Genomic DNA, 16,507 nt, shown 5'->3' with positions numbered 1-16,507 from the left:
CATGGCAGCATTAGTGGGCTGGAGTATTTGGTGCAAAACTGGATTAAGCTTAATCCTGCAGTAAATTCAATTCTCCGGATGGAGATCTCTTGTAAATTTATGTTTGCAAGCACTATAGTTTTAATCCAACATGGATTTGCAACGGCCTTGGCGCAACTTTGAACTTTTTTCGCATTTTGTCCCTGCGCAACCGGAAATTTCAAAGTGTTTTATTGGGATTTTACAAAAACAAACATACGTAACTATAAAGGGTAAAAATCTGACAAATGTGGAAGGCATTTATACTGTATACAGTGATATTTGTTCTATTTTTACCTGCATTTAATAAAGAAAACAGATATTTTTTTTTGGAAAAACAAACTTTTGAGAAAGACAAGCATCTATAAATTAAGGGTCTCGTACATTTGCCTTATTAAAATAAAGGCATAAAGCTTCCAAAATGTGTTCTATTTTGTTAAAAGAAGAACTATTCTTTGGGGTATTTTGGAAGTCAAGGTTTACGTGTTATGAAACAAAAATATTTTCTTCCGTTGCTCTTGTATTTAGCTTCATCCATCAAAATCATCTGAACAAACTCATCCCTGCAGCATGATACTGCCATCACTATGTTTCACATGTATCACTCCCCTCTTCCATCAGCGTGGTGGCAAACTGTAAATTAGACACTCTGACGCTTCTAGCTTTAATGTGACAAAATCTAACATCCAGAGGGAGGGGAGTCACTTTCACTAAATCATGAGTCAGCTAAAGGTGACACAGGTCAGAGGGGATGTTTCCGGTACACAATTGAAGCTAAAAACGAGTACCCCGCGGGGCAAAAGAGAATAAATAAAATAAAATAAAGAGCTCTCTTAGTGCAGGAGGATCAGTCATGATGTATAAAACAGCTTCACGCACACAGCTGCGCCTCTCAGACGCTTGTTGCTGCTGCAAAGAATGCCTTTTTCATCATCGTGCTGCCCTCTGCGGGTCTTCTTCCAGCCTCCTCCTCCTTCCCCCCTCTCACCACGAACCTGCCCCCGTTTTCTCCCCTCACCCACCTTCCTTATCATTACCAGACACCCTTTAAGACTATTAAATTGCGTTTCATTCCCTCATTGAGCGGCAGCACACGTTTTCACGTAAGAATTGCGTTTGTTCTTCTTCTTAGACTATATTCTCCGCAGACGTAGAACGTGTGCGCCGCCTTTGCTTTGCGCCAGCCTGATTTTAAGTTCCACTAGTTAAAAAAAAAAAAAAGAGAGAGAACGGTTTTGGTGGGAAGATCGAGCTTGTGCACAGCAGCAAGGCTGGATATCGCATGACCGATGCAGAGCTGCAGAGGAAGAGAGAGAGAGAGAAGGAGAGAGAGAGAGATAATCGAGATTCTTGCATTCGGGGAGAAAGCTGGAAGAGCATATTCGCTGATCTGCGCTCGCTTTGGACGCTCTGGCAGCTAAAATAAAGAGGCGCATTTGTCATCCGCTTCAGGTCTGTGCGCACTTGGAGGAAAGTCACGTTCTTTAAGAAAATTTTTTAAAAAAGAAAAGAAAAAATGCATGCGGCAAGCCCGGCGTGATGTTCTGAGATGTGGGATTACAGCGCTCTGTTCTCAGCCATGTCCGAACTTTGGTTCTGGCTGCTCTTCCGAGATGACGCCGCTGATTTCGGCCGGACGGACTCGGAAGCCGCGCTGGCGTGAATGAGATCTACCCTCCCTCCTCCTCCTCCTCCTCCTCCTCTTCCTCTTTCCCCGGATCAGACGGCACTCTTAACGTGCGCCTGCTGTATGGAGCCTAACGCGGAGGAGACTTGACTTGTTTTTTTTGTTTTTGTTTTTGTTTGTTTTGTTTTTTTTTAATTATTAATTTTTTTTAAATTTAATTTTCCTTTGTTTTCTATTTCGTCCAATTTTTGTTGTCATATCTGCTTTGGCGATCGAGTGAAGGACGGGTGACACCATAGGAGAAGGCGAGAGAGAGAAAAAAAGACAAATCAATGTTTTCCACTGAGGTTGGAGAGAAGACCGTGATTTTCGGGATGCCTTGGCGTTCACACGGATCGGCACGGTAAGATGTCTATGATTCACGCATTTATTCACGCATTATGCTCGAATTCTGAGGATCATCTACTGTTAGGTTGGAACATTTTTTTATGGGGATCTGTCCGTGGTGCTGAAATCTCTGTCTGCCCACCCCCTCCTCTCTCTGCCCTTTACTGCATTAGCGAAGTTGATCCGATTCAAGACAGTTTAGAAAAAAAAAAAAAAAAAAAAAAAAGGTGTGCGCGCCGCTTCCCTTTACCTTGACAAAAAAATGCCTCCCAAGTTAGTGATAACACCCATTATCGTTTTCCACCCGCGTCTGCAACAGACGTTTACACTAGACGTGACTTTAAGAATCGATTGCAGCGCCCCGAGATATCTTAAATAAGACTATTTGGATGGAGATTCGGTGTACATAGTCTAAAATGTACGCGCGCACGGTGCAAATCCGCGTGCACGCGAAGCAAAAAAAAAAAAGGGAAAACAATATGTAACCCCCTCTTTTCCCTCACCCCCCACTCTATGGCAGTAGAAGCACTGCCGCCTCATTTCTGGTTATTTACCAGAGATCAACAGCCCCTCATGCCGTCTTCGTCTTTGATCAACTTCTCTCGATCATTTCTGCCTGTAGGCAAAAAGGAGGTTCTGTCGCCTTCTTAGGCCGGATTTTTTTTTCTCTCTCTCCCTTTCCTCTCTCCAAGATGAGCAGTGCCTGCTTTATTTTTCTTTCCTTTTCTCGATCAATTCCTTTCGAGAGAGAGAGAGAGAGATACGCATTCTGGTCTCCTTTTCAGTTTCCCCCCCCAACCCTTCAAATAAGAGTCGATAAAAATGACACTGTTCTCGAATGAAATCCCCGTGTCCCCGTGTTGCTGTTTGCTCCCAGCCTGGAAAGGGAAAAGAATCCAGACAGTTTGGCCACAGTTTGCCAGGGGGGGCAGTGGAGGGGAGCTGAGTGAGGATTCCTCATTAGAAAACGATGGAAGATTCCTGTGTGAGGTACATTGGAGGCACCATTGGAGGTTGGTGTTTGGAAATCCAATGATGAAGTCTAGACTTCCATTTTCCAAGATGGATTGGTTTTAATTTAAGCAATCCAACAACTTACGCACCTATCCTTCATGTTTATAGTTATTACGCACTGAAGTTGCGGCACATCTTCACGCCGAACAATCCTCAATAGGCCTACTTGTTTTTTTGCCTGTGTGCCATGAATACCCACAGGGACTCAGTTCATTTAGTAGGCAGCTATGCAGTTTTAGGAATGTTGCACGTGTCTCATGCATTTCCTGTGCAGTATAAAAAAGAACCCCTCCTTTTTTTTTTCTATTTTCTTCTACCCACCCTTCTATACCCCCCACCCACCCCCTTCCCTTCCCTAGATGACACTTCACACTGGCACCACACTCGAGTGAGCCGGGGCATCCTCTCCCAGGACAAAATGCATATCTGGATTCTAAAAATAATCCTTCTGATTGCATCATCTCTGAGGCTGGTCGAGATGTATGACAATTATGGGGAGATCTGCCGGAGCCTGTGCATGTGCGACGAGAAGGAGGGGATCCTGACGGTGAGCTGCGAGAACCGGGGGATCATCAGACTGACAGAGATCAGCCCGGTTCAGTTCCCGAAGTACCACCTCCTACTGACAGGGAACCTCCTGAAGAAGCTGTCAGTCAATGATTTCATCAATTACACCGGGGTAACCATCCTGCACTTGGGGAACAATGATATCTCCGAGATCGAGTCGGGTGCCTTCAACGGACTCCAGGGATTAAAAAGGTTGCACCTGAATAACAACAAGATTGACCTTCTGAGGGACGACACTTTCACAGGGCTGGAAAGTTTGGAATACCTACAAATTGATTATAATGACATTACAACTGTAGAGCCCAATGCCTTGAGCAAACTGCACCAACTGACAGTGATGATTTTGAATGATAACTTACTTTCTGCCCTCCCCTCGAATATATTCCGGAATGTCCCCCTTACGCACTTGGACCTGAGGGGGAACCGACTAAAAATGTTCCCCTACATTGGCCTCCTGGAGCACATGGACAAAGTTGTGGAATTACAACTGGAGGAAAATCCGTGGAACTGCTCCTGTGAGCTCATTGCTCTCAAGGCTTGGCTGGAGAGCATAGCCTACACGGCTCTGGTCGGGGAGGTGGTGTGCGAGACGCCTTTCAGGCTGCATGGCAGAGACCTGGATGAGGTGTCCAAGCAAGAGCTGTGCCCGCGGAGACCCGTAGAGGACACGGTCAGGCCTGCACCACCCAGCAGCACCAATGGATATTATCAGACCACACCTTCTGCTGTCACGGCCTCTGTCACTTCATCAGCTGTTTTTAGGTCCTCCTCCAGGCCTACCAAGGGCACACGGCAATTTAACAGAACTAGGTTAAAGCCCACTTCTCGGTTACCGGGCGGTAACCCGTATAACTATGGCCCCATCATTGCTTTTCAGACCAAATCTCCTGTGCCTTTGGACTGCCCCACTGCCTGCACATGTAATCTGCAGATTTCTGAAATTGGGTTAAATGTCAACTGCCAAGAGAGAAAGATTGAAAGCATTTCTGATCTAAAACCCAAGCCATACAACCCTAAAAAAATGTATCTCACTGGAAATTACATCCCTGTGGTGCGAAGATCTGATTTTGTCGATGCCACTGGATTGGATTTGCTTCACCTGGGAAACAACAGGATAAGTGTGATCCATGACAGGGCTTTTGGGGATTTAACCAACCTCCGTCGGCTGTATTTAAATGGTAATCTCATGGACAGGCTTACAGGGGAGATGTTTTTTGGCTTGCAGAACTTGCAGTACCTTTATTTAGAGTACAACAAAATCAAGGAGGTGGAGGCTGGCACTTTTCGCTACCTGCCTAATCTCCAGCTGCTTTTCCTCAACAACAACCTCCTCAAAACTTTACCCATGGGCATCTTTTCCAGCCTCTCCCTGTCTCGACTTAATCTGCGTAACAACCAATTCCAAAACCTGCCTGTGAGCGGTGTTTTAGATCAGCTCAAGTTGCTTGTGCAGATAGATCTGTTTGAAAACCCCTGGGACTGTTCTTGCGACATAGTGGGGATGAAGATATGGCTTGAGCAGCTCAGTGCAGGCACGGTGGTTAATGAGGTTGTGTGCGAGACGCCCATACGCCACAAGGGGGCGGATCTGCGTTCCATCCAGTCTGAGCAGCTGTGCCCAGATTATACTGACTCATACGTCTCACCAACTCCCCCCACGGAGGAGCCCATGGACGACCATGTTGTCACAACAAACCCTCCTCAGAAGTTCAGCCCCTCAAGCAGCACAGTACCCCTCTCCGTCCTCATCCTTAGCCTCTTGCTTGTTTTCATCATGTCTGTTTTTGTGGCGGCAGGGCTCTTCGTTGTGGTGATGAAAAGGCGCAAAAAGTCTCAGAGTGACCGCACGAGCACCAACAATTCGGACGTTAGCTCCTTTAACCTGCAATACAGCCTCTACAGCAATCGCTCCTGCCCTAAAGTCAAAGCCCCCGCCGGTCACGTTTACGAGTACATTCCCCACCCCATGGGCCACATGTGCAAAAATCCCATTTACAGGTCACGGGAAGGAAACACGGTGGAGGATTACCGAGACCTGCACGAGCTCAAGGTGACATACAGGAGTACCCCTGATGAGGAGAGGGATAGTAGCACGTTGAGGAGTCCCGCGTACAGCGTCAGCACCATCGAGCCACGTGACAACCCCTCCCCCATCCAGGATGCAGACCACTTTTTCAGGGGCATTCTGGAGCCCGATAAGCAGTCCCCGCATCAGTCCATCCCATCCATCCCAGCAGCCAATTTAGAGTACAAGTACACTGGGCCTGTGTCGTACACGTACAACCCAAATTTCGATGTCAGGCGGCAGTTCTTGCACCCGGAGAGGATAAGAGAAACGATGCTCTACAGCACAGCACCCAGTACTGTTTATGTGGAGCCCAACAGAAACGAGTATTTGGAGCTAAAAGCTAAACTGCAGTCTGAGCCTGATTACCTCGAGGTCCTTGAGAAACAGACCACCTTCAGTCAGTTCTGAGCAACGCGGTTGCTAATGTTAATGAGACACTTTGTCTGCTGGTCCTCCTTGAAACAGTGGCTCAGTTTATTAAAGGGTGCCTTGGCACAGAAACACACGAGCAAACGCGAAGGAGCTAGGACGGGGTGTGCCGAACAATCAATTCTTTCTGAGACGCGACAGCACGAAAACGGATACAGCTTTCTGACAGGTAGACGAACAAACTCCACTGATGATGATGCAAATTTTATTTTTTTATGGTGAAGATGGAATAACACAAAATGTAAGTGTACTGGTAAATCCTATCCAACTTCATTTTCAGGAATATAACCATACATAAAAAAAGGTATATTGTGAATCAGAAGAGAGGGAGAGAAAAGAAAAAAAAAAACATTTATAAAATCCCTCTTGGACAAAAAAAGAAAAACACTTGTACAGCAGATGATCAGAACTGTGTAGGACTATTTTCTGCTGTAGTCTGTAAGTAAGTATTTATTGATATAATCTGCCATGTCTTTTAAAAAAAAAGAAGAAAAAAAAACAAACTTTGATTCTACATCAGATATTACCTGTGTCATCATATTCCATGATCCTCTGGAAAAAAAGGCTTATGTTTGTAGTTTCATTTACTGTAGCTCTGCATTGTAACAGTGGCTTTTTCTTTTTGAAAGTGGCACACCCCCCCAAATGTTCAAAAACAGACTGCGTCATTTGAAGATTTAAAAAACAAAACAAAACAAAAAAAACAACGAAAAATAGTGTCTTTGTATGCTTTCTGCACTTTTTGAAATTGGAAGGCAAGTTTGCCTTCATTGAGCTCTCATAAAGGAGATTATTATATTAAAAATGAATATGAGTATTCATTCTTAATATGTAGAGATATGTTATCAAAACTAAATTCATAAATGATATTTGAAGTATTCATTATGTTGTGTAATACTGATATTTTAATCAATGTAACACCTATTTTTATACGAGCATTGGCAGATTCTCTATCCCTTATTGGTTCCTTTGTTTTGATTGCTTTGCACTTATTGCACTATATTGACCAAACTATGTTATTGTCATCAAATAAAACAAGATGTCAGGTTCATACATTGTGCTTATGAGGAAAACTGAAGTGTTCTGGTTGACATTACTAAGAACATCAGAGTTGGGTTGGCCGTGTACCCTTTTAATTTGGCAAATCAACTGACAATGTCTTGGCTAAGAACCGACGACTGACGATACAGTCTGTGCTTCACTCGCAGGGCCAAGCTAGCGTCTCAGAAAGGCCTGGAATCAATGGGGATTCAATCAATGAGCATTAAACCTTTGCAATTATACAATGACAACTGTATCCACATTACTGCCTGCCAAGCGACAAGGAGGTCATTTATATAAACATGATAGGAGCTGACTTAGAGCTCCTGCAAAGCCAGTGGGTATCAACTTTGGCAGTGATGAAGACATACAGACTGAAGGTAGTCATAATAGGCTTGTAATAGGTATTTTTTTTTAAATTAATTACATGGGTAGTCATAAAAATGCTATAAATGTAAATTTATTTAATTGTATATTTCAGTGTGGTTTTATATAACACTATTTTTTTATATCTGTTTGGGATTGTCGAATATTATCAAATTACGACCACTGATTCGACCAAAAACAACAACTCCCAATTGGTAGATAACTATTCATTATAGTAATAGAATCACATTTCAACTTGGTTTTGCTAACATACAAAATTCCAAATGTAATATTTTCTTTCTTTGCAAATGAATAATATTTTTAGCTAGTTGAATGGACTCCTAACTGCTCATATTGCCCATATATGATGTGCTTTTTAAGTGGCTAATGTTTACAGAGAGTGGTGGGGACATTGTGGAGTGGTCCTCATAACAGTAGAGAATAAAAGCATAAAAAATTTCCTTAAATCATCAATTGTTAAAGTGGGTAAGACATGCATCAAGTTTAAAGCAAGTGTAAAATGATGCACTGGTTGGCATGAAAGGTTTTGTGGCTGACGACTTCTTCTGACCAACATTGTGATGGTACAAAATGACAAGCACAAATCAAAACAACAACTTTAGACACTAAAGCAAAAACAAAATAAGTCTAATAATTAACTATTATTGTCTGTAGCAAAGACTGCCTGACTGTTTTTGAGTAGGAATCGGTGAAAAACACAGCTTCCCTGTTGTGATTTGGGCACAAAAACCAGGCAAAAGTATAAAACGATTAAAAATTCAATCAAGAGCAAAACTTAAAACATTAAAAATATGTAAATGTTACGTTTGCAGTTTTCATGTTTGACTTTTTCAGTGATTTGTGGTAGTGTATGCTTTGTGACAGACAGGGCTCTGGGCTCAAAAGGATCCAGATTCAAATGTGAGAGGGTGAAATGAAGACATTTTTAAATACAGATCAAAACTTAAAGGTAGATTTTTTTTTTTGTACTGTTTGAAGTTGTTGTCTCAGTTTGTGCTTGGCCACTTCACTACTTGAAAACGCAAAGCAGGGTCCATAAAAAGGCAAGAGGCTGCCCCTGTGCCACCATTTTCAGTGTGCAGCGAGCGTCACCATTTAGGAATCCAGGCGCTCCCTCAGCAGAGACAGACGACATCTTTGCGGAGCGGAAGCCTGCCGACTAATTCTCAACTCGCCGGGAATTATTTGGAATTAAATGAATTTATAATTAAACCTTCTCCGCGTGCAAAGAGCTGTTATATAACTGTTTACGTTTTTTTTTTTCCCTTCTCTTTCCCACTACCAAGTCCATCGTGGTGCCTGCTGCCTTGCCTTATTAAAAAAAAAAAAAAAATGTAACGCTCTGGGTCCTCATTGCTTTCAGAGAAGCTCGGAATGAGAGCAGAAGGCAACCATTTGGGAGATGAGGAGTCCTGGAACCGAGTGTAACTGTGGATGTGTCATACATGTTGCAGGGAGATGTGAATCATGGCCAAGGAGTGCGTGTACTCGCCCAGCATTGGTGGCCTGTGGGATGCTCACAGTTCCCTGACATGGAATTATATTTATTTTTTGTGATACTTATATTGCTAAACACTTTGCACCTGAGCAGCATGGTGACAAATGTTTAAAATGTGGCGCAGATGGCTGCATGGGGTTTCATTTTCATATCCTGGAATTACCTTTTTTTTTTTTTCCTTTCTCGTCCTCAGATGACAAAATGTTCGAACACATTGATGAAATCAATGAATCATTGTTTCCCCCCCCGCCTCCCTTTTTCTGAAATAGGTTTGCCATTACTGTGTGTGCGAGTATGAACATCCATCCAACCCAGACTGTTTGGTTAATTGCCGCCTTGACCCAGCTTACAGTCCCAGCGTAATATACTCGCATTTGTCGAAATTGCACGCGAAATCAATTTAAATACAAAATTGATCAGAAAATCTTTGAACTTCTGCGGCGAGACCGGAGAGGAGGCGGCGAGGTGAAACATCCCAGATGGTGTTGCCTCACGCTGACCGGCATCCCTGATCATTTCTGACTGAAACTCATCGCGTGCAATCTGACGCAAGGCCGGCGGTGTGCGATACAGGTGTAGGGCGCCGCCGTCAGAGGAAGCCTCCCTCCTCGCAGAAAGAGCTCATCAGAAAGGCAGAGCCGGGGAGAGAGACGGGTGATGGGCAGCCGGTGTTCTCGTACGCTCTCTGCTTTCGCACCATTTGAGAGTTAATCAATGCGGAAGCAGAGTGGCACGGCGCATGAAACCTGTCCAAGCTGCACCAAGTGTTGGCTCATCACTTCTGCTATTTTCAGTGCGTGGAGTTGAACTTGCCCGGCAATTATTTTCGAACACTGTTCTCAAAAAAAAAAAAAAAAAAAAAAAGCTGATTAAGAAGAAAAAAAGAAAAAGCTTTTCTGGAGGAGTTTTTGCTCCCATTCCAGTTTCATGGATTCTCAGATTGCGTTGGCAGAATTGGATGTTTATGGTAAATAAAATCAGCTTGATGCCACACGTGTGCAGGTACGTGTTAGCCAGCTATAAGGCCCGAGGGCAAAATTACGCTCAAGGACAAGGACCCCTCTTTACAACCTCATTTCAGCAACTCTTAGGACTATTTATAGTTCACATATCTTTAAGTAATCTTGTAGTATGCATAGAGTATTAGTTTAATTTAAATTAACAGTAACTGAAATAGAATTGTGTTTTTTTTGCTAACCTCTTGAATTTTTTCATCCATATTGTTGTGATTTAAGATGTGCTCAATATTAAGTTGATTAGAAGGAATATAAATGAATTCTGTTTCTCCTGGGTTTCTACCAGTTGAATTGCTCACAAGTCTATTTATTATGTAGCCCTTAGCTACCAAAAAGGAAAAATAAGCTAATCCATTTTCGTTTTCAAGTGCATCTACTTTCTGATCATTTTTATGTAAAAAGTAATACGAATAAAGTGGGGGCATAAAAATGGCTAAGGATTTGCAAGTTAAATCTGTCACTGTAACATACAAAGCAACACTGATATTATGAAGGTTTTGGATATTTTTCCTGTTTTAACCCTTAACATGATTGTTTTTTATGTACTTTTTGGTCTTTGAATGCCCACATGTTGTTTATATTACTTATATCTTGCTGTCAGTTATTCCCAATTCAAAACTTGGCAGTTTACTTTACGTTGGGTGTTGACTTAATTGTTCACGTTTCTATTTTTTTCCTTCTTATGCTGCTTTTCAGTTTGCAGTAAGACGCTGCAATCATACGTAAATGATAATTACACTAATAATGCATCTACCCCAGGCGTACTGCGAGACATGCAGGGTGGACATTTTGCATATGCTCGAGTGACGTTTCATCGACCGCGGCCCCCCCCCCCCCGCTGATGCCGCCACATTCCTCCGAGCCCGCCTCGCTTTCCTTCTCGGCACCCGGTCTCCATGATGATGTGAGCAATTGAGTTCAAGGAGATCTGGGTAATTGAGAGGGCAGGGATGGCATCTGACAGGCACCGATGGCTCCAATGATTACTTTAATCAGAGTGGTTAATGGAATTCCTTCAGGCATGTAGAAATGCTCAAATGTTCATCAGCACTCAACCGATTTCTACCCACCCCCCGTCGCTGCCAACGCCTCCTCTTCTACCTCACGTTGCCATAATTACCGATCAGTTTTCCTTCCTCCTTGTGCCTTCTCTTTCATTGTTACCCCCAAGCTTCTGGGCTTTGTTTGTTCCTGTGATCTTAAATCCAAAGTGGGAATCATTATGAGGGTACACTGGGCAGCTTTATGGCCCAAAAATGCATTATGGATAAGGCATTTTCTCATAAAATGCCATGGTAAAGCTCTTAACATCCATAGGGACTCTCAAGGACTTGGTCACAGTAAATTCAAGCATATTCTTACATAGATAAAAAGCACTTTAGATTTAAGTGGTTTTTTTTTCCAGGACATGCAGAATAAAGAGTGGATTTTAAATTTGTATTTTTTTTTTAAAAGGCTCTAAATTTTTTCATCAGGAATGTTTGACACTTCTGAATTAAATGGTACTATAACACTTGTATGTTCTACTCAGATTTTAACTTTTGAATGATTAGCCATTGCATCTTAAAGTCAAATGTGTTATCTGCCAATTAAAAAGCCACTTGCTGCTGTCAATACATTGAAGGTTTCTTTAATTTGTTATGCAATACTGAAACAAAATGTGCCAGCTACAATCAATGGCGAATATATTTGTTGCCTTTGTTGTGATTGGATGGGAGAATTAGAGATTCAAACACCAAATAGACCTTAATGAATAATGCTAACAGTGGAAAGCAAGCTAACATACACGCTTGCTTTTTTTCCTGCTTTACAGTCAATCAGGGCCAAGGACAATAAACGCCACTGTGGATTGGCTGCTTTGCAAATACTAGCCAATAGCATGTGAAGGATCACTGCACCTTGGTGTTTTAACTTTTCAAGACGCATTTATTTCAAATATTTTAGTCAAATTGAGAAAAAAAAGTAAATAGATGAATAATTTGGATTACCATTGCACAGAAAACCTGCCAAATGTTAACCCGCAAATAGGGAGGCATCCACTGTATTGCAATACTTAACAAAAAAGTATTACTAAAAAGTAGCTCATTTTGCAGAGACATATTTCTTTTCTTGGAGTATGTCTCATATATTCCACAGTAAATATAGCTTGAGAAGCTAATAATGCTAGGTGCATTGTTAAGTGAGATGCTATTGGCTGGCATTTACAAAATAGCCAATCCATGAGCTCCATTTTCCTTGGCACTCATTTAAACAGTGAAAGACTGTTTAAAGTAAGATGTTAGCTTCTGGGTTGTGTTTTCACAGTGGAGATTTATGCATATTGACATACATTTGGTGTTTGAACTTTTAAAATAGACAGCTACAATTGACCTTTATGAATAAAAAGGGGACCACTGTAATTAAAATTCCCCTGCAGCTCCAGAAAATACGGTACTCCAACACATTGTTATAACTTCCACATAATTCTATTTTTACTGTATTAACCGCATATTTAAATACATTGAATCATTTTAGTAAGTAAATCAATGTATTTTTAACAAATCTAAAGAGGACAACTTTTTTTTGATAACTGCCACTACTTATGTGCTACATGTTGAAACATTATTCATATAAAAAGGAGGTGCTTCCAACTTTTTCATTTGAAGTATGTTGAAGGATTATTTTAGAAACAGATATGTACACTTTAAAAAAAAATCAATCTCTGATTAGTATGTTTTAATAAATTGTATGCTCTTTCTGTTTCAGCACTACATTTTGTACATTTACTATTATTGCAGTGATTTTAAACACCTCAGACTGTTCTTGTATTCATTAAAATCATGTAAAGTAATCAGCCCAGCTTTAGTTTGCATAGCTTTGGAAATTCAGCTATACTGTGATCAAAATCCATACAACTTACACATTCTACTCGCCTTTATATGATGGTAAATAAAACTCTGCAATTAGTGCGTACACTGTGTGACTTAAAGCAGATGGTGCTCCTGTGGAGCCGAATCCCTGTTTGATAAATCAATGCAGATGGAAGTAATGGACTTCCTGCAATCCTGCCTTAACCTTCACCTCCCAGTTCACCCTAAATGGTGGATGATGAAGTTAACATAGGGATGGAAATCCTTCATGCAAAATGGAGGCAATTATCCCGGGAGCTATCATTTCAATAGTCAATAGACTATTTCCAATTTGTTACATATTTGCGAATCGATGTTCATGGGAATATGAGAATTTTTTTTGATGAAATAGCTGGATTTTTGTTGTTGTTGTTGTTCTGTGAGGCAAAATGTTTCATATTTAATTTAGTTCTTTGTTTTGTTTTTTTTGTCACTGTTTTACTTCCGTCCTCCAACCCACTTCCCCAGCCTCCCCGCCGCTTCCTCCCCGCTTAGCCTGCCCTCTCTTTAAGTTCCCGTTGGGCGGCGGGCCTGTATTCATCAGGCCTCCCCTGTTTTGTTTGTTTGTTTATGGCGGCTGCACCCGCTGATCCGGAGCCGCAGTAACCCTGTCGTTTGATAAATGGCAACCATAGCATTACTGACTCCCCAGCCGAGCCCCGGTGACGCCTGGCCAAAAAAACAACAGGTTGATGTATGGCTTCCTTTAGACTGTCAAGTCATTTAAGTAGAGCCCATCCAGGCTCGGCGCTTCTACTGTATGCTTGTATTTGCTTGGACGCGTGCCCCGTCCTGCCCTGCCTTGTATGTGTCAGTGATTTCAATACTGAACAGTAGCTGCTGAGGCATGATATATGCAGGTTTCACTGACTTTATTAGGCGTTTTTGCTTTGTTTTGCTTGTGTGAGTTGAGTACAATGAAAGTGTAAGGTCGGGAAATATTTATATTGAGATTTATTTGTACTCTGAGTCCAGAAATTTCCAAAAAATGGTGGTGGTAACAAGATGAACATATATTTTCTGCAAATTTCTGGATTTTGTAGCAGTGTTTATAGCATTCTGTCCCTGAAGCCAACAAGTACATAGATATAACATTAACTTTACATCTGGACTTTTACTCCATTCCCCTCCCTTTTATTAAGACATCTGGACCAAGCACTAATTGAAAATCTGCAATACTTTGACTTTAAATCAGGACTTCATTATCTTATGCTAAATATAGACAGTTTAAAGCACAGTTTGAGATCTGCGAGGCACATATTTTATACCAAAGAGGAGTACTAATGCTTTATTTGGCAACTAAATTAGCTGTTTAAAAATCGTGGGGCTAGTTTGAAACCCCCATCTGTGAACACACAGAGGCCAAAAGAATGACAGTTAAATTTTTTGTGGGTGAGAAAAAAAAAAATCAAAATGCAGAACTAATATTTTACTTTGTTCAACAGTAAACAAATATGTAATATATTAATGAAACTGTGAAATAATTATCTTTGTTTTAGAAAAGAGATCTGGAAGTCATTTAAAATCCAAAAATACAGCACAGCTCTGATGTTTTTACTACTTGGGTAAAAAGATAGTTTTTAAAATGCTTTCTCTGTTTTCAACTTCATTGTTATATGCAATGTTTTTGTTTTCTTTTGTCTTTTTATCATTTGTTGTGCAGTGTCGGTCAGATGGGTTTGCTGTTGGGCCAAATTTTAAAATATTTTTTTAAATACAGTTTAGGGACCCACAAAAACATTAGCTGGCCCTGGGGCCACACTTTGGACACCATTAATCTAGAAGGTCAAAGAGATTTGGCATGGTGCTTTTTTATGTTTGTTTCCACAAATGTGAGTGCTATATCTGCAAGTAACTTGAAGACCAAAATGATCAATGAGTAGGAAAAGGTAGCTAATATAAGAATTGCTGAAAATTATATTCATATCTTTCCAAGACTGAATGGGAGTCCAGTGTTAACATTCAATGGAGGAGCTTTTTGAGCTGAAAATGTAATTGGCCTTGATGCATTTTGATTTTGAAAGACAGCGTCTAACATTTTCTTTCAAAATCAAGCTTTTCAACTCAAAATTGAGGTTAAAAGTGGCAAGATTTGAATCGAAATGCAAAGAATTATGCCATTGTTGGAGTTCCCAATGCATAGTTCAAAAACTTTAATAAATGCCATGTGTACAGGATATTCCCTAAAGGTGAGACCCGTTTTAAATAAAACTTGCATTTGCCTCTTTAAAAGTGATCCTGATTTGTGCAAAATTGTGAAACTAGCACAAAAGATGCCTTGGGATTAATTTTAGATTTTTTGCTTTTATTTTTGAGGTCGGTTTAAGATGTTCCCGATGGCATAACTAACAACATTTATACTCTAAGCTCAATTAGATGATCAGACCCAAACTCTCGTTTTATAATCAAGTAACAATGAAGAGCAGGGAGTACACTTTCCATATAAAAGTTTAAATAATCCCTTTTAGATCTGTTTGGTGTCCAAATTCCTTAATCTTTCATTTATGAAGTCACCTTTAAGACCAAGTATATTGTTGTGGTCTAATCAAAGCGAAAATGTCACGTCTGATATAGGTTGCATTAATTCCTGCTTTGTAATGACTTTCTTTTAAGATGGCAAGCAGTCCTCACGTCTTCTCCACCGGTGATTGGTTTTTCCTTTGAGAGACTCTGTGCTCTGAACACGTTACGTGCCCCTCAGGTTCAAACCCAGATATCTTCAAAGCTGAAACATGTTTACCTAGCCTGAGTCTGGTTCACAATTCGACTCTACTGTCACTGGTAAATTTGGCTCTTTAGCAGTGTGTGCGTGCCTCCAAGTGTGATAATTCGAAGGAAGGAGATAAGGCTGGGCACGTGGGCGGTTTGCGTCTTTGAGGTGGCGCACACTTGCGCCTTTGTATCCACTTTACCAGCCTTCTGATTTACTGTAAAATTCCACTTGCTTGTTTCTTTATACATCCACTGCCTCCCTCTCTCTGTCCCGTCCCCATTTTGTTTCCGTCTCCGTGGCTTTGAAAGCGCGGCGAGGAGTCTGCAGAAAACCGGGGCCTCGCTAAAGGAATTAGGCTGTGCGCTGGGAGATCGCTCGGATAATGAAATGGTGGGAGGTAGAAAAACTAATTTTCACACCCGTGAGAGAGAGACGGAGAGGAAGACATACTAATGTGGCAGTTGAAAATAGCATTGAATAGCACTGACAAGAAAGACAGAGACAATTCCAGAATCCAACAGTGTTATTTGATTTCAGCCCATGAGATATTGAGTCCCTAAAAAGGATGAAGTTTGGCACCGACTTTAACCGTTCAGAACGGACTGGTCCCAATGGGGAAACGATTGTTTTTCCAACCGTGTCGTCCTCCCGGAGCGCTCCGAGTGACAGTTTGCTTGTGTTTGGACAATGGCGAGGCTGAACTTGGCAGAGTGTGGGTGTACTTGTTAAAAAAAGGCTACTGTGGAAAAGCTCTTACAGCATTACTGACGTCAGCTACTTATGATGTTCTCTGTGTTCCTGTGAATCTATCTGCGTGCGTGTCGGGGTGTGTGTGCGTGTTTCTGCGTGTGTGT

General features: G+C 41.4%; 1 protein-coding gene across 1 annotated transcript; it reads left to right on the top strand.

Moving 5' to 3' along the window:
- The first annotated feature begins 1,095 nt into the window (after positions 1 to 1,095).
- On the top strand, positions 1,096 to 12,802 carry slitrk5 (SLIT and NTRK like family member 5). Its single transcript, XM_032556798.1, has 2 exons — positions 1,096 to 2,048; positions 3,406 to 12,802. Exon 2 carries the CDS (start codon positions 3,465 to 3,467, stop codon positions 6,087 to 6,089), a length of 2,625 nt encoding a protein of 874 aa, XP_032412689.1. The 5' UTR covers positions 1,096 to 2,048; positions 3,406 to 3,464; the 3' UTR covers positions 6,090 to 12,802.
- Positions 12,803 to 16,507: the final 3,705 nt, after the last annotated feature.

The sequence above is a fragment of the Xiphophorus hellerii genome, chromosome 24 (assembly GCF_003331165.1).
Source record: "Xiphophorus hellerii strain 12219 chromosome 24, Xiphophorus_hellerii-4.1, whole genome shotgun sequence".
NCBI lineage: Eukaryota > Metazoa > Chordata > Actinopteri > Cyprinodontiformes > Poeciliidae > Xiphophorus > Xiphophorus hellerii.
Note: the sequence above shows the minus strand (reverse complement) of the source record. Positions and strands in the feature narration are given on the sequence as shown.